This window comes from Colletotrichum godetiae, assembly GCF_030913485.1.
Source record: "Colletotrichum godetiae strain CBS 193.32 chromosome Unknown BDP55scaffold_20, whole genome shotgun sequence".
NCBI lineage: Eukaryota > Fungi > Ascomycota > Sordariomycetes > Glomerellales > Glomerellaceae > Colletotrichum > Colletotrichum godetiae.
The window spans coordinates 15,144-35,659 of NW_026851268.1; the positions used below are offsets into that span (position 1 = coordinate 15,144).

A 20,516-nucleotide genomic window follows, 5' to 3' on the forward strand; every position below is an offset into this window, starting at 1 on the left:
GTAGCACACATCTTGTAGACTGCAGCAATGGCAAATTATCCACTCTCGCTCTATGACCGGCACGAGTGTTTCAATGTTTGTGATCTATCTATGTCGGATTCTGGTGCCAACCGGTTTGTCCTTCCGCCGACATAGAACTTGGATGAAAGCTGCAACGTCCCGCGCGCCTCCGTGCGGGTAAAAAGTCTAGTAGTAAAACTCAATGTCTCCTCCGCCCACAACTCCCATCGAATAATGCAATCGCCAAAGTCCATAACCTCCCATGCTTGGGAACCCCCCTCCCCAAAGATGCAGAACACCGAGATCTCTCGGCCTCCCAAAAAATTTCAAGCAGCTGCTGTCTAATGTCTTTCTCCAGTCGATTCCACTTCTCTTGGCTACGGTATTCTTCACACGCTCCCCATGAAGTCGGCTTCGCCAAAACCACCTCTACCATTGATCTGCCGCGCCACCTGTCGATTGCGCCAAAGTCGCGTCTCCCCAAGGAGGGATGTTGGCATCCCAGGCGCCTGGCATACTCTTGCTGCTGCTCGAGGCCTTGCTCATCTCGGTCGCCGTCGGGCCATAGTTGACTTCACCACTTGTGGTCTCGGGGCCCCATCCGGCGCCGCGGCCAGCCGAAACCCACTGATCGGTCTTCTCCTTACTTCTCGAGCTCTTCTTTGACGATTGGGAGTTGTGAGGGCTGTTTTTGGCCGTTGGGCCGGCATTATTGTCTGTCGTCCAGGCTGAGTTGCTGGCAGTCCCCCACGCGTCGCCCTTGAATGCATTCTTTGAGCTTTCCTTGCCCCCGTTGCTTTTATTGGACGAGTTACCGACGGGACTGTTGGTCGAAGGCCCAGCGTTGTTGTCCCAGCTGGCATTGGTTGAGGGCGGCGGCGGCGAAGTCTTCTTCGACTTATTCAAGGTATTCGACACCTTACGTTCCGATCCTGAGTAGCCAACATTGTTTCCCTGGCCATCCCAGTCCACAGCAGGCTTGGCTTGACCGCTGGCACTCCGGTTGCTCCCATTACCATTTTGATTCTTGTTTGACTTCTTGGAGCCAGAATGGTTCGATCCAGTTCCCCAGTTGTTGCTGTAGTCGCCTCCAGAGTTGGCCCAGGCATCGGCCGACTGGTCGTTGGAGGCTCCCCATCCATCTTTGCTCATGGCTGCGGTGTTGTTGTTGTTATTACTGTCGGTGTTGTCCCAAGTGGAACCATTAGTCGTTGTCCAGCCATCGCCACCAGAAGTTGTCTGGGCGTCGTTGCTCTGAGTGTTGCCGGATGTCCCCCAAGTATCATTGGCCTGGCCAGTTTTCGTGCTGTTCCACCCACTGTTGCTTCCGCTGGGCCCAGTCGCTCCCCAAGAATCATTGTTCGCATCCCCGATCTTGTTCCAGCCTGAATTACTGCCCTTGTTGCTTCCCTTGTTGCCCCCCTGGCTCTTCGTGGGAGTGTTGCCCCAAGCAAGATCTGGATGCTGGCCACTGCCCAAGGGTTGCCAGTCTGTGCTCTTCTTCGATCCCCAGGAGTTTTTGCTTCCATTCTGCGATCCGTTCTTGTTCGGAGTAGACTTTTTGCTGAGGTCGCTAGCAAAAGCAGCCCACGGGGTATTTGGATTCACCGTCAAATTGATGTTGATAGGGGAAGCAGGAGCCACGTTGTTAGGGCTCGCTACCTTTGCCAGGGGCGAAGGAGCCTTGCTTTGTTGAGGACCGACATTGGTATCCCATCCTTGTTCTTTATTCTTGGCACCTGTCGATGCCGCATCTGCTGGAATGGCTCCCGACATAACAGGCTTTGGAGAGAGAACTTTGGGAGACATGGGACCCCACCACGAGGGCATCTGCATCCCCATCTGCATCGGGTCGACTGGCGCCATGACTGGCGGTCCTTCGGGCATACAAGTGACTGGAATAGAGCCCCAGGGAGAGTGGCCCTTGAAGTGATTATCTCCGGGGTTTGTAGGATTAGCGAAGCCGTGGAAATAGGGGTTCTGCAGGGGATGGGGAACACCCATCGGCAAAGGAGCGTTGTTCGGGTCGCGAGCAGGATATAGCAAGCCGTAGGGGTTACCGTAGGCTGGGCCATGATAGACTCGGACAACACCGTGCTGAGGGTCGTGGAAAGCATTGGGTCGAGGATCTTCGACGCCCTCAATGGTATGCTCAACTTGGACGACCTCCGCGCGGATGGGCATAATGAGATTGGGACGGCGTAGGTGAGGAGACAGCGCAGCCTCGGGCATTACTTTCTGAGGCTTCTCGAGCTTCTTGGTCTCATTCGCCTTCGCTCCTCCATGCTTGTTCCGAACTTTCTTGACTGTAGGGCCGACGTTGTTGGGTTCGGTGTCGGCTAGGGCAGCGCTCTCCTTGGTCTTGGACGATTTTTTGACACCGTCCTTCGTCTTTTCTTGCGTCTTCTTCTTCTTGGGAGGTGCCGGCGTCTCCTCTTCACTCTCCTCTGTCTCACTTTCGGACGAAGAATCTGCTACCTTCTTCTTCTTGGCGGCCTTGTCGCTTTTCTTCTTCTTCGACTTGGCCTCCGATTCAGACTCAGATGTGTCGTCTGCCTTATTCGACTTCTTCTTGTCTGCTTGCTTCGTGATTAGCTGGATGTTTATCGTATGAGAGGCTGGTATTTGTTAACACGGTGAATCTCGGAATTACCTTTGGACTCGGCTTCTGACTCCGCAGCCTTCAGCGCAGACTTCGCTGCGGCCTTCTCAAAACGGACCTTCTTGGACCCGGAGCCCGAAGAGTCCTTGCTGCGATTGGCGCGCGGGTAGGTGATCTTGACAGTGTCCTCCTCGGATTCGTCGTCAGTGGAAATCTCGACGCAGATCCGCTGTCTGCTGCAGGACTTCTTCCGCCTGCGCCGCTCAATAGAGTTGCAGTATTCCTCAACGCTGACGCCAAGTGCCCACTCGCATAGGGTAGAACTGCGGACGCTGCGCGTCATGTTGGAGGTTGACTACCGAGATGCTGTCAGTGGGAGGTTCTGTACTGCGAATGCAGTTCGGTCGTCGACAGTCGCGAACAACTTCCTTCTTGGCTGCTTCCAGCAATAACTCTCGTAGAGAGCTTTCAAGAAGAGAAATCACGGAGTTCGGTTGGCATTTCTGCATTGGTGGACTAACTGGAGGCGAAAGGGTGTGGAGGCCAAGGCGGTAGGTGAAGCCAGGTCAAAGTAATTACCTCGCTCGGGTTGAGAAGGAACCGCCTGATTTTCGTACCTGCCAAAGGTGAAATATTCGGTATCAATGGCCACTGGACTTGAGGAAGGCTCCATCGTTTACAGGAGCACATCCCACAGCAAGCAACAAAAAAAAGCTCCAATTTTTGTTTGACATCATAATCTCAATTTCATAGTCATTAAACTCCCTGGCGCACTCGGTCAAACCTCATCGGCTATCTGACAGCTGCAGTAGGCGGTTCAGTGGTATCACTTTACTTTTTCACTCATGAAGAAGTTTCCAGGCAAATATGATGTCTCGAAAACATTCTGATGGGGTTTGCAATCTACTTAGGTTCGGAATGAGGCACCTAGCCACTTTCAAGCCATCGCGAAATGGCCCCAGGGATAGACTTATTGGCCTACATCCAAACCACGTCTCGAAAGCTGTCTCCGACTCTGAATTCAACCACAACCTTGGCGGCGTGGGCAAGAGCATTCTATGGCCTGTCGACATAGGAAATCATTGGCTTCATCCTCCTCTCCCATTCATCCCATTCATCCCAGTCTGATATCCACATCATCCTCGGGCGAATGACCAAAACACCTCCTCAAAGCAGAAAGATGACCTGTTCTAAAGAGCGTTTTGATATCTTGTCAGTAGTCATAAATTTGCCATGGATTGCGTAGCTTACCTGTCGACCTGAGGACCAATGACGAATTAGAGGGGTCTAAATGGCAAAGTGCCGGAAGGTAAGAATCATCTACTATGGTCAGCAATGGGTACCTCCTCAATTCTTTGGAAGACTCACGAGAACATCTTCTCCGCTTCACTGTTTCCCCCGATATCATCCAATTTATCCCGCTCTTGGGTTGATTTCGCTTGGACTGTCAGCAACTCATCTTTTTTCCCCTTCCAGTTGAGGTGACATACCGTTCATGCCGAAGCACCTCAGTTGGGCAAACGGACGGCGTAGAAGTAGCCCTCGTTGGTTACATACCAACGGCAATCGCCAAGGTTGTCAATAGTAAAACGATTGCGCTGGGTCCAATTACCGTCAACCTCTCGAACGGGATAGTAGCGGGATGGGTCATCGTCCGCAGGCTTGAAGTCCTGGGGTTCGAAGAGGCCGTTGGAATAGGCAAAGTGTGCCTGCTCCATGGCGACCTCTCCGGCAGTCTTGCCATATCCAGTGACGTCCGGAGGAAGATTGGTATTACCTGGGAAGACGGGCATTCCACCTCCGCCCAGATTGGGAGGCATGTTCATGCCCATGTGGGCACCCTGGAGCATGGGAGGGCTGCTGACTCCGGCGGGAGGAGCCTGAAGCATAATCTGAGGCTGTATGCCCATGCCTGGGTGCATAGCAGGCTGCTGAGCCATGATGATGGGAGGCTGAGGGGGAGCCTGACCAATGTAGGTGACGTTGTGGGCAGGAGGCGGCTGCTACAATCTGAAGTCAGCAAATTGTTTCTCGTAACTTTGGGTGAACTCAGCGAGATGAAAACGAGATGGTGAAGTGAAGCAAAGAAATCTAGGTGCCCGATGAATCACATAAGCCGCTCGGCCAAGGAAGTGCTGGGGACTTGCATAATAATGAACAAGAACAAGAGGCGCGCCAAGCAGAACTGGAGCAGGCTTTGGGGCAACGAAAGAGACCACTGGCAAAACCTGAACATGAGGGAGACCGACATGATAGACAGGAGGCATTCCATTGTCGAAGCGAGGCACGTAAACGTGCTGCATGGGGCCGTAGGTGGTATCGGGGACCGGCGGCTGGAAGTGAAGACCACCAGCGGGCGGAGCGACGTTCTGGTAGTCGGCCATGTTGACGTAGGGAGGCGCGGAAAGTCCGTACGGGTTGAATTTGCCGAAAGGCGCGAATGAGTTGGTCTCGGTGATGTAGGCAGGGTGCGAGGTGGAGGGTATGAAAGGGTTGAAGTGTGGGTGAGCAGCCTGACCGAAAGGTGCAGGAGGGAAGTGATGGCTAAGATGGACTGAGGCAGAAGGATTGGTTGAGGTGTGGACGAAAACACCGCCGTCTGCACCCGCGTCGCTTTCGTGGGTGTCAAAGGCAGGAGCGGTCGAGTTGTCGGTTCCCTGGGTAACGGGGAAGGAGACACCTGGGTTGCTGCCGTCCTCCTTGAAGCGCACCTGCCGCGGGCCGGTGGTGTTGGCAGCCGACTTGCTCTTGGGAGACTTCATGGCGGATTTGCTGGACTCGTTTAAACATTAAAGTCGACGCCGAATCTTTGTTTCTCGAGTATCGAGGTCGTGTTTGTTTCGATTGGTTTTTCGAAGTCGGAAATCCAGGGGTAGAGACCAAATGCCATGGGATAAAGCTCCTTTGTGGGTGAGGAGATTTGATGAGCTGGCACTGCTCACTTCATCACAGAATTGGTGAAAGATGAAGTTGATGAAAGGATGTGAAGAAGAAGAGATCTGAAGAGTGGTCCAAGGCGAGAACTCATTCTGATGTCTTCACTCAGCCGCATGAAGATCCACTGCGGCTTGAGATGTCTATGCGGCTTGAAGACTTGATGTACCGATGGACCGCTCCAGTGAGGTCTTGGTTGGCTCTTTGTCTCTGAGGCCGAGGGAGGGCAATAGGGGGCAGGTCATTGCAAGATCTCCCGTGTCTTCACTGGGAAAATGGCGCCAACCAATAGCCAATGTTGGGATGCCAGGAAGGGGGTAGAAAGCGAAGAGTATTCAAGAGACGGTTTACTTACAACATCGACAGCGTATCTCTGGCCATCCCATCCGAAGCGATAAACAATTGGCGGATCCTCGTTATCGTAATGTGCCTTCGAGAAAGGCCAACATCCACACATTTTGGCGATACCTGGAAGACAGCTGGGAGACGAAATGCAGAAAGGAATAAGATTGCGGTGGTGTTGGTCGACCGTTCAAGTCCGAGTAAGGTGATGTAGGAGTAAAAGGTGAAGCCAGTCGGGAGTGGGGTTTGAAGCAACGTTTGATATTGGCAGGACCGCTCTGGAGTCCATTTCTAGGTACCTGAACTACCAATGACGCCTGGGATGGTGATTTCTGTTCATCACTCTGGGCCTTGGTATGCCTTAATACAGGAACAAGCCTGTATCGTCTCTGAAATAGACACCAGGTCACAGAAGATGCAACGCGGCATATCTTCAAGATTATCAGGTTATTAACGCGAGCATCATTACGATGATAAAACAACCGGAACGCAGATGCCCAATTGGCCAAGGCATGCGAACATCCAATTCCGAAGCTGGCTAATACTCGTGCCAACACGTAGCTAGGCTACCGTGCATGAGACAAAAAGAACAATGCGCGGAGTCCATCAGAGAAAATCCTCCTAGTCGTTATCACCGAGATCGCCGTCAAAGGAAGCTTCCAAGAGTCTGTCAATGTCATAGCCTCCTGCCAGAACAGGGTTGCTGTATGGAGCGTATACTGTTGCAGGCAAACGCTGGCCTATCAGCTGCAAGATTCCGCGTAGTTGCTTGATCAACTTGCGCTGCCACCGCTGCTGAATCGTTAATGCTAAATTGACAACCCAGAACGCGGTCTGTCTGACTTACCTTCACGATGGCAACAGTGTTTCCTTCTGGTTTTCCAACTTTCTTCATTGCGTCAAAAGTTTCTTTGTCGCAAAGGTCCTGCGAGGCCTTCCAGTTTGCTACAATGTCAACATTTTGCTATGCGTCGACCGTCACGTAAGCCCACTCATCGTCCATTGTGTCAAGATTGTTGAACCAAGTCTGGTATGTCCTGGCGAGGGCGATTCTTGGAGGGGCGGGCTCGGGTTCGATGAAGTCGTCAATTCTTTCAAGATAGGTTTGCTTAATGTTCTCCACGCCACCGCTCTTCTTGTTCGTAACCTTGTAGTGATACTCAGACATTGTCTCGATAAAATCTTTGTAGTCGGTCCACACTGGCCAAGACGACTTCTGGAGGATCGACTCGCCATTACCGTCGAGATAAATCAAGAACACGCCAAAGAACTGGTTGGCGATTAGAGGAGAAGTACTCAAGCGGAACATTTTCGCCCGGGAAACCTCTTGGATCTAAGGGATGGAAGTCAGCGGGTTTATTTACACTAAGGTCAGCAGACGTGTTTGACCTTTTTCCTCAAAGAGAGATGCGATGTCCGCTTGTCGTTCTCAAGGCCATTGAGCTCGCTGAGAGGACTTGGACCTTCGGCACCATCATCGCTGCGAGCTTGATCGTCCATCTCGTCCATCTCCCGAGACAGACATTCGTGCAAGGCCAACAGCCCATCATGCGACAACGACCGTATCGTCTGTTGGAGTTCGTGGTCACGGGTGCTGAGGAATTCGGAAAGATAGCCTGTTTCTCTAGGTAGTGGCGACGAGGTATCGTAGGAGAGAAAGTGTTGTCCACCGACATCGTTGTAGACATGAACTCCTATTGATACCGGGTCGCATGTAGAGTGGTCGAGAAACTTCGATCTAGCTCGTATGTTGTCCAGCTCGAGATCGATCAAGCTTGTCGCGAGTTGCCGAATCGCTGTGGAGATATCCATCTTCAACAATTGTCGCCGTAATTGAAAGTGAAGAATGATTCCGCGTTGAGGGTGCTACGAGAGTTTCAGTGAAGTGAACCAAATAGAAATGACATGTTGTCTGCTGCTACCCCATGCCAATGTTGTTCTCCACTACATTGTTGGGCTTGCGAGGAAAGGCAATCGGTAGCCTGGATAGAGCCTGGTAGTCAGATGCTGCTCAGGACGTCCCTTCCATTGCCATTAAGCCGGCAGGCCAATCCAAAATAGCAACACCCATCTGGGATACTTGAACGTAGAAGAAACGTGTGATGTTGTTCTTTTTTGACAGGTACCGAACGCCCACTTCCACCCAGTGATGCGGTCTTCTAATGCTCCTTCCTAAATACTGTACACGGGTCCACAGGAGGAGAGATCGTCCGTCACAATGCCCAAGACTCCTCTAAGGCGCTCTAAATTTCCTACTCAAACAACAGATAGAAGAGGCTCGCAATGGCGAGCATCATCGTCCACAGATCCAATGTGATCCATGGGCATAATGAATAATCATTATTGGCGGGGTTCAACGGGGACAATTCGTCAGGTTATGTCGTAAATTACAAGGTGGCATGTTCGGAAGTAATAGGCTCGGGGGCAGAGAAGAAAGTGCTGCGGACAACCTGCGAAAGTGATTAGATATGCAAGGTCAATAAACTTCTGAAGACGGCAACTTACAGCCCAGGCACCGGCCACGGAGGCCACAACACCACCAGAAATCAACATGGGCCGCACACCCCTCGTGCTCTTGAAAATCATTCCACTAAACAAGCCAGCCAAGATCGTGTTGGCTGAGTCGTGCTTTCCTCTGAAGTAGCCGATACCCGCGCTGAAGAAGTTGTAGGTAATGGCAACGACACCGGCGGAGTTTCCCAGGAAGGGGCCGCGGCGGGTGACGGCGTTAAGCACAGAGTTGAGTCGCAGCTTCGGCGGCTGGTTGGCAGATCTCCTCAGACCCTCTTGCAGTCCCCAGGCTCCTCCTATCGACAAGGCTGCCAAGTATGTGACTCCAGTTCCGTAGCAAAGGTCATCCGTGAAGCCTCGGGAGGGGAGGGCAGACTGGCCAGGGACATCCGCCAGAGCCGCATCTTCGAGGGAAAGATATTCGAGTGTGTCCTTGTTCAGTCCAGATAGGGGGTGTAGTTGCGCGGGGTCGGCAAAGGATGAGCTCTGAAGAAAAGACTCGACGCCAGATCCTGCTGAAGGGTCGAACTGTGCTGGGGTGTTCTGGAAGGTGGTTGTGGGTTCGGGGGCCGGTGAAGACTGAGAGGCACCAGCGTCCTTCTGAGAGGACTTGCGACCAGATAGAGTATCCCAAAGCGACGACATGGCGAAGGTTGTGGACGTGGCGGATAGATGAAGCCGGGGATCGGAGTTGGACAGTGGACAGGAGATGTGGGCTTGCAGGCCGATGATGGAAGCTGTCGAAAAAATTTGGGCAGACCAATCGCGACTTGGCCCGTGCGTTCGAAATGCGGTAGAAAGTGACGGATGCAGTTGCATTGGCACTTTCAGACGGACCCCACTTATCCGGCCATCTTTCGGAAAGCTCGAGTTGAGATTCTCCGGCTTACCTCATCGTAGCAGTTCCTTTAAGCTCTTGCAATGAGTCAGCAGTCAAGGAAGCTCAAGAACCAGAGCTAGGTAGCACGTTATCTTACATAATCCTACAAACTTCTTCTCCCCCCGAAGCTGGAGCACCTGGGGAGAATTGTGCTGGCATAAAAAGGCTCCACTCAAGACCAGGCAACGACCTGGACAGCCGCCCAAGACAGTGTTTCCAGAATTAGACGGGCAACAACGACATGTCATCCCAGTTGCTGCTAGGACAAATAGTATCTGCAGTTTCGTTTGGCTCAGCCCCTTGGGTAGTACCGTTGGTTGCTTCTTTCCGAACCAAACCTTGGTAAACTACATCCGTATAGCAGAGTCTGATTGGATCCTTTGGAGAGCAAAACTCTGCAGGATCAGTCTCAGATCTAACTCACCGCCGCTCGATTTCTTTCTTGCTATGAGGCCTAAATTTGAGCCATGCTGTGGGCTTCAAGACGAGCCGAAGGACTTCCTGTGGTACGGCGATGGGACAGTAGTACCGGACAGGAGCTGGCAAAGCAGCCTGCCTGTTATGCAAGTTGCCGACGAGAAGCCGTTGTGACTCGTCTGGCGGCGCAAACATGCAGGAACTTCATTTATGTGTCACTTGGAAACGGTAACAGAAGAGGTAGTGCCTTGCTGCGCCGCCTTGGGGTCGATTGAAGTAATGAAGATGGAGGTTGGTTGTTGATTGCCTGCTCCTTCGGGTAACACAGTTACTCAAGAGCTGTCCTCGTCTTTGATTGAGCACACTATATAAGTGACCTATTTATTGCCTTCCCTTTTGTCATTCTTCTTCGTTGCTGGAATCACTTATTTGCTCCTCGCGTTATAATCAGATCTCGGAATCGAAAAGATCTTCATTTACATAGAAGCACGACACTTACACTGTATACGAAGCAGAGCCTTAAGCCCCGAAGATGCTTAACCTCATCAGCATGGGCGTTTGGGCCCTTCAGGTTTGTGACAAGACACTCGCCCCAATCAGTCAGCTCTGCAAAGTTAGATGATCTAACACTGCGCTTTCCATAGGGGATCATGGCCATTGTTGTCCTCGGCCTCTCTATCGATCTCGTCAAAGGGCAGAAAATTGGCGACGCTCCTACAACAAACAAATACAGCACCTTTACTGGCGGCTTTGGATTAGTCGTCGCAGTGCTGGGCTTGATATCTGTCTTCATAGACGCCATTCCGGCTCTCGTAGTGATGGCCGCGGATGCCCTGAGCGGAGTCTTTCTCCTCGGTGGTGGTATTGTAAGCCGATCGATGATCATACCAAGTACTTAATATTAATAATATGGCAGGCTTTCGCCATTGGTTTACGCGGTGTTGCGTGTAACAACAAGCATGGGGCAGACATCGTGAACAGCGACATCATCAACGGTGGGAGATACAAGAAAAATGGAGACTGGTATTATTCACCTGATGCAACCGACGAGTTCTTGTTGGAGAGGTGCAAGAAGGCAACCGCAGATCAGGCTATGCAATTTGTGACGTTTGGATTTGCGCTGACGACTATTATTCTCGTGTTCCTGGTATGGAAGAACGGTCGTGGAGGCCGACGTACTAACTACGTTTGACCGCTTGGAGGCGTAGTCATAGGTAGATAGCGCTGCCAAAGCTACCATCGAGGCGGAACTTGCTCGCTCCCATGTCAAGCTTGGCAAAAGACTTATGTTTAACGTAGTCGTGTTGAACCTTATCTTCGATGACTTGGATGATGAGAATTCAAAGACATTATTATAGCAGTTCAATACCGCCTCAGGTCCGATGGCAGCCATTTGCACACGACAGTGATGTGAAGGTGTCTGTGACATGGATTTTGAATCAATCTGCACGACAAGCACCCTTTTCACTGTTGCAGGATGGTTTTGCGTATGCCTGAACTGAAGAACCAGACAATGCGCAGTGTATCCTGGTACAATGGACATTTTTGCGCAACGTCGGCAGATGAAAATCTTGCGGCTCCCTAAAGCCGTGGTGCTCTACTATGCGCAAAGTCTAAGTCGATAGGAAAACGGAAATGCCCATTTCGCGCTGGAAGATTCCTTTTAACAAATCAGATTCCTTACGAAAGGATGTTGAGACCACCCCACAGTCAAATACCAGGAAGAGTCGTCATACTCGGCTGATAAGGAAAGGTGTTCACATGGGATTTACTTTAGGAGGCCGGGAACGGAAGAAAGTCCAAGGAGATCAGGACAACCCTCAGCAAGCCGCATAGCGGAGCCGCCATTCAGACCAAAAACATGTGTCGATGTAATTTGATCCGGATTGTAGTAAAGAAGAGAAAGGAAGACAAGCAGAATCGCATCGCGAGAAGAGATTTTTATGGTTGGTGAGGTGTGGGGCCAGTCGCTGTCCTGCCCGCGCTCGCCCTGTCGCCGTTTCTGTTTCTCCGGCTCACGCTGGTCTGTGCTTCACATGAAGCTGGAGCTCCACTTGCCGCCAGAGGCCCTGTCTAGTACCACTACCATGACGACACAGCACATCTTGCCCGAATGGAGGTAGTTGTACACCTCATACCGATGCTGTGATTGATGATGGCAGCAGGAGTTGTCGAATGAGCTTCCAAGGAACGCGCCAAAGTGTGTGTGTGTGCTATGATGACGCGCGCCGCACCAGCATCTTTTTGACCCCCGAGGTCGACATCACTCACCTCGGGTTCAGGGTGGCTGATTGTCACTGTAACATCACAACAATCAGCATCAATCATCTAGTCATTCCACCAAGATAAACATGGCGCCGGTGCCCTTGGAACCCGAAGTGAAGTGGGTTTGGTCCATTGGAATGAAGGCCAACAGTCTAACATGATATTCAGGTACCTGCCTTTGAGCTTGGTGGCTGGCCACGCGCTTGCAGTGGCAATTCTCGGCACCACTGTCGTTCGAAGCCTGTACAGGTCATATCACCACTTGCCGCCATCTCAGGGAACAAGAGCAAGACATGTTCGCCGTTCAGCTCTTGCGCCCTTATTTGCAGGGTTGGCACTCGTTAGCTTGTCTCTTGCAGGCTACTGGGCCTCAAGCTATGCAAAACTCTCATATCGTGTTTGGGCAGACCAGCGTGGGCTTGAAGCCCCAGTTCGGTTTGTTTCATCTTCTGCACTTTCTTTGTCCGCCTTACTCATGGAACCTTAGCTTCTCTGGCGATCATGGAGTCGTACCCAGCGAAAACGCGACCCAAGTTTTCATTGGCCGCTGGCTAAGTGACACTCCAATCCACTTGGACGCTCTCGAGATCATCGCCGAGAAAGCTCGTCGGTTCTGGTGGGGCCAGCAGATCGAGCTCGCAACCATGTCATGGAGCTTGCTGCTGGCCGTCGAAGGCAGACGAAGGAGAATCCCCTCTGTTTGGGCCTACCTCGGACTAGCACACCTTGTCAGCCTTTCATTCGCCCAGAACCTCTTCTATCTCGCATTGCTTCTTGCTCCGGCTCCGACCACTACAGCAGACGACAGCCATCCTGTCTCTACACTAGGACGCATGCGCAAGAGATTCTTACCTGTGAAGCCTGTCAACTGGACGCCACACCCGGCCTTACTCTTGGCATCATTCTGCTTTACTTACGTTCTGATATACTGGGCTCCATCGACAACAGGCACGGCGGCATTTGGCCGCATCGCAATCTTCGGGCGACTTCTGACGTTTGGTCCTATTGTCATCCCCGCCGTCGTTCCAGCTAGTTGGGGCTCAGTATACTCTGATCCTCACGGAGCATATAGCATACTCACCGAACTCTTTCGCTTTGTATCCACAGCGAGTTTCGCCTTCCACGTCAAAGGCACCGCGCTTGCTTTGCTTTACAATGCGCCAAATGCCCACTATCATCGTCATAGCCGGTTCTTACCTTTCGACATAGAGAAACGCTCGACGTGGGAGCGTACAACAACGGCGCTTGGAAAAGTCTTGGGATCGGCATCCGACCATCCTGTTGTAGCTGCTGTGGCATGGGACGTTTTGCTCAGCGGAGTCAGCCAAGGGTTATGGGCGGCTACACGTGTGTTGGATGTGAATGACATTCTAGCCGCCTCTACTCCGTTCGCTCCGAACGATTCATCGAAGGCAAAGCCACAACCCAGACTACTGGGAGGAAGTGACAAAACAAAGCCGGATTCGGAATCGTCCAGCCACACCAACACAGTCTCTACGCGACGCAGGGGTAGTCAACATGCAGAAAAGAGCAAGCCCGCAGAAATGACTATTTCAGAGACGCCTGAGACTAGAAGCACCCGCCGAGGCCATACCCTGAAGCGTACTGCAAACCCCGAGGAGGCACCAGAAGATGCGTATGAGCCGAGCCCTGCGGAAAGCCGCGCTGCTGTCGAAGGCGATGAACTCCCCGACGGCGATGTGGACTGGGAATCTGCAGCGTTGTCTTGGGGTCTCACAGCTCTGGGAGGCCTTGGATCTAGCAGCGCTGGTGTTTTTGGGGCCGAGTGTACATCTCGATGAGCCCTGGTTGGATCAGCAGGGGCACTGGAATTACCGCGCTCACTAGGTAGCACATACTCGAGGTTCTTTGTCTGAGCTTGCACCTACATCTGCACGTCTAAATTGGCTCGACTATGTACTAGGCAGATTTGACGGCGGCCAGGATGGGGTTTGGCAGCCGTCCGGCGGTTGTCAAGACATGGCGGGAATCCAGACCTACAGCGCTAACCGGCCTGGCCGGTACCATCGAGGACGGTTCGACTTTTCTCAAAGAACACAACTTGGGACGGCCAGACTGCAGAACAATGAGTTTAGAGATCGAGTCGAGACCGTCGAAGACCTTAACCCCGCCACGTTGAAGATCATCTGGATCAGAGGAGAGCAGGAAACATCGGAACTCAGTGGCATTACCATCGGCCACAAGCGAGGGAGCTTGACCAAGAGCAATAGCCAGGCCACCAGACCAGGTGTTTTTGGAATGACGTCGCCCCGCATTTGAAGAAGACCCCCGCATAAAGCCGGAGGCGGACGCTGCGCCATCCAAGAAGCCTCCCACTTTGAGCACGTAAGGTAGCATCGGCCTGGACAGTCGATCTCCGGCCCGTATGGTGTGAGTGGTACCTTACCCAGCGCGTTGTTAGTCCATTGGGGAGCTGGCCTGCATATGGCTCACGGGTTGTGAAAGTAGCGGCTAACGAGCAACCCCCAATGATGCAGGGTCCTGGAAAGGTCCTTTGAGCGACACGGATCCCACCGTCTTGGGTCTGCTCAACGGTGCTATCTTTGGGATCGCCACATCCGTTCCCCTCCCATGTTGCCAAGTCTTCTGGCTTTTGTCATGCCTGGTTAAATACCATTCGGCTTCCCTGCCATCATTCTCCTCTTTTAATTCCCTCAGACAAGCCAACAGCCTACAACACCAATATAGAGATACCACATCTCTTCAATATCAGTCTTCACCTATCTGAACATCTCAGATACCCGGCCAAGCAGTCTCTAAGAGTATCAGCCACCGATCTCATCTTCTACTCTCCCATCAAATCACTCCTCAACAGCTCTATATTTCATCATCATCATCAACACTTTCACAATGGCCATCCGCGATCACTTCCGCCGCCGCAAGTCCATCTCCGAGCCTAGCCAAGGAGAGCGTACCAGCTCAGACCCAAAGTCCCCGGCTCTCCGGCTCGCAAAGACATTCGGATGGCGCTCAGCAAAGGAGGAGAAGCCAAAGAAGAAGACCGCCGTCAAGGAGAAGGAGGCCGACCCGCGCGAGAGGCCCTTCAACGAGACCAACCTCAGACACCAGGAGATTCTCAACGGCTTCACCATGACTTTCGGAAAAAGCCAACGCCAGATGAGCCGCGATGCGCGGTCAAGTTATTACAGCATCAACGTCAGCCCCGGCACGTCACGCCACAACAGTGTAGACGTGGACGATAGCCCGCTTCGGATGAACCCTTTGCCTCGCGAGAGCCAGTTCCGGTCCGTTCCCGAGGAGGATGAGAGGTCTTGAGGTTCTCGGCCCGAGAGCTTTCAGCCGCTCTCATCTGAGACATTTTGCCTTCCCATCTTGGGATCGAGAGACAACCGATTTCGGCGTCTCAGCGTTCATTTCCGGCATCGCCTTGGAGTTTTGGATTGAGAATTTCCGGGGAAAAGGTCACAAAGGCCATTGTGTTCGAGCCAAAGTTTTTTAATTTTTATTACCATAATGCGAGCTTGGATTGGGAATGGTTTTTTGCTTACTGTATGAATATGGCAACACTGTTCACTGGGATATAGCAAGATGGCACTGAGGCAGGTGCTACCCTGGCTTCGCGTTCGACGAGACACACGAAAAATTCTACTCTATTGATCATTCATCGTTTCAAGTGGCAATTCACTTCGCGTGTGACCTCTTTCTTGCATAGAGGAAGAGACAAAGAACATGAGGTTTCGATATCCGTACTAACTAGAATATGGTTTGACATCTTACCCCACCGCGAGTTAACAAAGGATTGCTTAATCCGGGCCATTCTCGGAATCGCCTTGCTTGTCTTTTTTTTTTTTTTTTTTTTTTTTTTTTTTTCAAATCAACTGAATCTTCATGAGGTGTTGCCACTCAGATAAGCTTCCTTGTATAGCAAACAGTGAGAACATGGGTCCAAGTCTTGACCGCTGTGATAAATGTCGTTGTGGCCTTACGTTTGCTGTTGTTTTGAAAGTATTTGTAGTTGGACTTTTTAGAGTTCTGTCACCAGTGAGGCAATCCCTGGTGATTATATCATTTTGTTTGTTCTCAGAGTAACACACACGATGTGTTGATTTGCCGAGCAAAAGCTGGTGGCTTGGGAAAAGAATCGTTACCCAGATACGGTCCTCTTATGCGAAACCACAAGGGCAGGCACCTCATTTAAGGTGAGCTTATTCAACTTTAGTAAGTAGATTGGGGATACGATTCCCCTGGACTATCGGCCTGTAACCCGTCCTGCCGCTTGCAATAGATGTCATACATAGGTAGGTAAACATAAACTCACTGTGGCCGAAGATAGTCCTCCTGATCTAGCATTCATAATAGCAGGTACAGAACAGTCTTGATACTCTGTCACTAAGCCCTTTCTTGTTGAGCAGTACATCCTCTTATATAAGTTCTACCCATCCGAATGATCTTATGTTCATCAATAAGTAGAGATTTCCTTGGCCTCTGGCCGACTTGTTGCCCTTCCTCGATGTGAAACTTGAAGCAACTTTTCATAGTGTAGTCATTTTGAGCCTCACTCGGAATATATTAACAAGTACTAGCTAGTTTACTACTAGCCACCTTAGTTTGTGTTTATAAAACGAAACAGAATATTTACATAGCTGAGTTGCTTCATCATATCTGCACCTTACCCATAGATTCCATCAACCCACTCCTACCTACCCTGTCGAACCAGCGACCCCATCGTACCTGCTGAATAGTCGATCCCATCGTGCCTGCCAAAAACAAGCATTACATCCCATCTCAGCTCAATGACCACATCTCTCTCACTTAAGGCCTTTCTCAACTTAATTATTACACCTCAATCACAAAAAAAGCAGGATTGGCTTCTCCCTCCCGTCTTCTTCCACGACAAGGAAGGACAACAGCTTCAACTCACAACGCCCCACCTCCCTTCTACACCCCCGATCAAGTGCCTTCACTCCCACCTACGCATGCGCATCTCACCTCACATTCACATCACATCTATCACCCCGGGACCTCTGAGGAATTCTTTGCTCCTCTATGCCTACTCCTCAGCGTTTAGTGCTACGCTCACCCTACTCCCTCCGGCCCAACCACTTGCGTTCGCACCTACCAAACCTATAGGCACATTTCACCTCACATTCAAAATTCATGTATCATCACCCTTGGGCCCTTTGGGAAATCCATTGCTTCTTTATACTTGAACAATAGCCGAGCGCACACGATACGCTAACCTCCACTTCCGACACCTTCCTCTCGACAGCCCCGTTCGTGCCTTCCTCCGTCTCTTCTAAACAGCCTTGTTTGTACTGCCAACACACGCATCTCACTCATGGGCTTATACTAAATCCACTACACCCGGCACCTTTGAGAAATTCTTCCCCTCTCCACACCTTAACGGAGCCTGAATGCACAGGCTAGACCTCTTGACAGCCTCGTTCGTCCCTTCCGCATACGCACCCCTCTCACAGGGCTTATATTATACCGACTGCGCCCGGGACTCTCAAACAATCACTCCCTTCTTCATACCTCACCAGCTTAGGTATCGACAGAGCCTTCTTCTTCCCTATTTCTCACTGAACCGGGGCTCGCACTACATTATATCTTCTACGTAAGAAATCCTTGAAGAATCCTTTTCTTCTTTACACCTCACCGACGTGAGCATCGACCGTACCCTCTTCCAACATATCACGCCTCACTAGGGGTCACATCACAACACATTTTCTACGCCCGTAGCTTTGGAGATATTTCTTCCTTCTTCACACCCTACACACTTGAGTGCGAAGACAAGGTTGCTCTCTTCCTCAGTACCTCACGCACGACAAAGAGGTAAGCCTTTAGTTTGAGAGTCGACATTCATTTGGCCGAAGATTCCTTTTTTTTTTGCCATTCCCAACTGTGCTCACGTATAGGGAATCCTGATACCCTAGTCTACAATACACATCAGTCTCTACAATACACATCAGTCGTACCTCATAACCTACTACTTTCCTGCTAACACTGATGCTGCAGGTCGGCTTGACAAGTACCGCAAGTTGTGCATCGTCTTCACGCAGGGGCGATCATTCACGAAGCCAGCATCGACGGCTAACCAAATCCACAAGATCGGCCCTGAACTATGTTTCGATTTACGGCATCTCCCTAGGGATACTCTCCTATCAAAGACACCCCAGAAGTTTCTCATCAAGATTGCCTCAGAATCGTATAAAGACCTCTATGCCTTTTCTTTCGCTTGCATATAGCGAAGATCTGAATCATCCCTAATCGGCTATTCATTATAACTTCAACCCAGTCCATACAAAAGCTGGACCGCTTCAATTCGGAAGCAGCGACAGTCAGTATCCCTTCCAAACCCAGGCTACTCCTTTCCGGCAATACATCTCCAGTATCTCTCCGCCTGGCTTACTACACCGAGCATACATCATCAAAGTGTTCGAAAAAGGGCACCCTGATTGTCAAATATCGTACACAAGCAAAGGAAGAGGAATAACAAGCGCATTGACAAGATGGCCTTGGGTATGGACTCGTGGTTTGTCTTGAAGTGTCGGAACATCCACAAGCGCTTCGAGCTGTGCCACAACACTCAGGTGATGCTGCAAGCCCTGGAAGACACCAAGACAGCCACCATTGATATGGCTGAGCTTGGCCGGATGCTTCGTCTGAGCCCCAAGAGACGTCAAGCCATGATCGACACTATTCGAAAGTGTACAGAGAGAATGACAAAGCAGAGCAGAGACAAGCAAGACGAGACAAGAGAATGCGCCTTGCTCATTCACATGTGCACCGAAGTCTTGGAGATTGCCAGTAAGTACTTCAATGCCCGGACAACCTTTATGCTCTATACGGGATTATTCTCTGGAGTGTCAGCGTGGAAAGGTCAAGGTTGGAGCTGACTCCTGTGGTGTAGACCGCCCTTCTCCCACAGTCTTCCCGTTCATGAAGTTGCCCCGTGAGATCCGAGCACGGGTCCTTCACATGGTCGTTGAAACCACCCAAAAGGCCTGCAGAATGCCTGCCCTCAAGCGCATTCAAGACGAGTATCGCTGCAACTGTGCCAACCCCGAGGCAAGATTGTGGACTCGCATGGCCAAGCAACAGTTCAATATATACAAGACTCTAGGAGCAGCCCTGAGAGACGAGTTCTTTCAGGTTTACTACAGCGAACAGACTCAGTACTTTGCCTGTGGCTGCGAGCTTCTTGGCCAGCTGGAGGCCAACAGCGACCTGTTCGACCACTTGCGCAAGGTTGAGATTCACTGGTGCGGTCCTAAATCTGACTTGGCCTTCCTCAAGCTGGCTAAATGCCCTAACCTCAAGGAGGTGACGATCAAGATCTCCAAGGCAACGACTGCCATCTTCAACAAGCGTGAGGAGATGATGAGTGATCACTTCCTCTTGAACTACAAGGTCAAGCGTATCACGGACAGCCTTGGCGCCGACGAGCTCCTTGCTATCCGAGGCATCTCAGATGTTGATGTTCAGCATATTCAGGCTGCGCAGAAGCTTCAGCTTACCGAGTTCGATCGCCAGGGTCTGTTGTCGGCTCTGGACGCGACTGTCAAGCAGCCGAAGCAGACGAACACTACCCGCCCTGTGGGTACCTGGGGAATGTATCTTCACTGAGGACTGTGAATTGGTCTCGCATGTATCAGGGTTTTATGGGATGGGAGTACGAAGTCGAGACTCGGGCGAAGCAACCGGCCATTAGGCTGGCAGCTTTCTTGAGACTAAGCAACGAGAACGAAAGGGATCAGATGTTTTGCTTTTGAATTTGCTTTTACAACAGCTCTTCTTCTTGCCTCTTAGGTAGCGAGGTAGTAGATACGCACACAAAATGGATTTGATCTCTGCATGGAAAGGAGGGTACTAGACTGGGAGATGTGACAACAGATAAATTACGCAAGCCTTCACATGGAATCAGAAGGTTACGTACTCAAAGAGCATTGCCTGGGGTTCGATCTTGTCTCATACTACCGCGCGCAAGGCGTGGTGTATCCGGCTCAAGATCAGAAGACGAGAAGGCTGAACTGATCGAGCTATGGCAAAAGACGGCATCAAGTTTGCATGTGTGTGATGCGTTGCGTAGCTAAGGAAGCTTCCTTGCTCTGACCTACCTCTGTTTCTGCAGCAGCCCAATATGCTCCGAATGGGGTATGACTATCATGGAGTGACTGGCAGTGCTCGAGTGGTGATCTTCCTCAAGCATCAATACCTGCGCTGCCGTTTGCGACGGGATCTTTTGGTAGAGTGCAAACGACGTTTGACGGAGGGATGGACGGAAGGAGAGACGAAAAATTTCGAGCCGAGAGAAAAATAGGCGGTGCGCCTTCTTGGCCGTCAGCGTGGCTGCACTGGCCCGTACAAGTGGGCCACACTGTGTTTCCCGGTCCACAAGACTCCAACAGGACCAGCACGTTGGCGATGGCTTGATGCAGACCATTGGCGGCAATAGCGGGATTATGGGCATCCCACACGGTGCCAATGGCAAGGGCAGAATGACGGTGCTCGGGTTCGTGCTTCTCTCCCCCACAATGTCGCGTGTTGGCTTGCCAAAAGAGGGTGCGTCGTCGACATCTA

General features: G+C 51.3%; 8 protein-coding genes across 8 annotated transcripts; 4 read left to right on the top strand and 4 right to left on the bottom strand.

Moving 5' to 3' along the window:
* Nucleotides 1-23: 23 nt before the first annotated feature.
* On the bottom strand, nucleotides 24-2,976 carry BDP55DRAFT_743829 (uncharacterized protein). The gene is made up of 8 exons (XM_060580496.1): nucleotides 2,654-2,976; nucleotides 2,540-2,618; nucleotides 2,137-2,503; nucleotides 1,870-2,097; nucleotides 1,705-1,842; nucleotides 1,559-1,683; nucleotides 1,179-1,522; nucleotides 24-1,154 (listed from the first exon to the last, which is right to left on the bottom strand). Exons 1-8 carry the CDS (start codon nucleotides 2,943-2,945, stop codon nucleotides 430-432), a joined length of 2,298 nt encoding a protein of 765 aa, XP_060429621.1. The 5' UTR covers nucleotides 2,946-2,976; the 3' UTR covers nucleotides 24-429.
* A 1,134-nt stretch (nucleotides 2,977-4,110) lies between these two features.
* BDP55DRAFT_728464 (uncharacterized protein) lies at nucleotides 4,111-5,364 on the bottom strand (the record flags this gene model as incomplete). Its single annotated transcript, XM_060579442.1, has 2 exons — nucleotides 4,111-4,605; nucleotides 4,852-5,364. The coding sequence occupies 2 exons, from the start codon at nucleotides 5,362-5,364 to the stop codon at nucleotides 4,111-4,113; spliced, it is 1,008 nt and encodes a 335-aa protein (XP_060429622.1).
* Nucleotides 5,365-6,842: 1,478 nt separating this feature from the next.
* Nucleotides 6,843-7,690, bottom strand: BDP55DRAFT_631819 (uncharacterized protein; the record flags this gene model as incomplete). The annotated part of the gene is made up of 2 exons (XM_060572332.1): nucleotides 6,843-7,211; nucleotides 7,268-7,690. 2 exons carry the CDS (start codon nucleotides 7,688-7,690, stop codon nucleotides 6,843-6,845), a joined length of 792 nt encoding a protein of 263 aa, XP_060429623.1.
* A 575-nt stretch (nucleotides 7,691-8,265) lies between these two features.
* Nucleotides 8,266-9,034, bottom strand: BDP55DRAFT_631820 (Tim17/Tim22/Tim23/Pmp24 family-domain-containing protein; the record flags this gene model as incomplete). Its single annotated transcript, XM_060572333.1, has 2 exons — nucleotides 8,266-8,328; nucleotides 8,384-9,034. 2 exons carry the CDS (start codon nucleotides 9,032-9,034, stop codon nucleotides 8,266-8,268), a joined length of 714 nt encoding a protein of 237 aa, XP_060429624.1.
* A 1,184-nt stretch (nucleotides 9,035-10,218) lies between these two features.
* On the top strand, nucleotides 10,219-10,878 carry BDP55DRAFT_728468 (marvel domain-containing protein; the record flags this gene model as incomplete). Its single annotated transcript, XM_060579443.1, has 3 exons — nucleotides 10,219-10,257; nucleotides 10,331-10,552; nucleotides 10,603-10,878. 3 exons carry the CDS (start codon nucleotides 10,219-10,221, stop codon nucleotides 10,876-10,878), a joined length of 537 nt encoding a protein of 178 aa, XP_060429625.1.
* A 1,159-nt stretch (nucleotides 10,879-12,037) lies between these two features.
* BDP55DRAFT_552006 (uncharacterized protein) lies at nucleotides 12,038-13,753 on the top strand (the record flags this gene model as incomplete). Its single annotated transcript, XM_060569163.1, has 4 exons — nucleotides 12,038-12,069; nucleotides 12,120-12,386; nucleotides 12,439-13,441; nucleotides 13,481-13,753. The coding sequence occupies 4 exons, from the start codon at nucleotides 12,038-12,040 to the stop codon at nucleotides 13,751-13,753; spliced, it is 1,575 nt and encodes a 524-aa protein (XP_060429626.1).
* Nucleotides 13,754-14,822: 1,069 nt separating this feature from the next.
* On the top strand, nucleotides 14,823-15,248 carry BDP55DRAFT_728470 (uncharacterized protein; the record flags this gene model as incomplete). The annotated part of the gene is made up of 1 exon (XM_060579444.1): nucleotides 14,823-15,248. The coding sequence occupies one exon, from the start codon at nucleotides 14,823-14,825 to the stop codon at nucleotides 15,246-15,248; it is 426 nt and encodes a 141-aa protein (XP_060429627.1).
* A 3,197-nt stretch (nucleotides 15,249-18,445) lies between these two features.
* BDP55DRAFT_552149 (uncharacterized protein) lies at nucleotides 18,446-19,562 on the top strand (the record flags this gene model as incomplete). Its single annotated transcript, XM_060569180.1, has 2 exons — nucleotides 18,446-18,743; nucleotides 18,847-19,562. 2 exons carry the CDS (start codon nucleotides 18,446-18,448, stop codon nucleotides 19,560-19,562), a joined length of 1,014 nt encoding a protein of 337 aa, XP_060429628.1.
* Nucleotides 19,563-20,516: the final 954 nt, after the last annotated feature.

Excerpts from the sequence above, each read along its gene's own strand:
- BDP55DRAFT_743829 (XM_060580496.1), bottom strand. The coding sequence starts at position 2,945 with ATGACGCGCAGCGTCCGCAGTTCTACCCTATGCGAGTGGGCACTTGGC. Across the intron at positions 2,619-2,653 it reads GTCAGAAGCCGAGTCCAAAG|CCTCTCATACGATAAACATC; the intron begins GTAATTCCGAGA and ends AACAAATACCAG. Across the intron at positions 1,155-1,178 it reads CACTTGGGACAACACCGACA|CCATGAGCAAAGATGGATGG; the intron begins GTAATAACAACA and ends ACAACACCGCAG.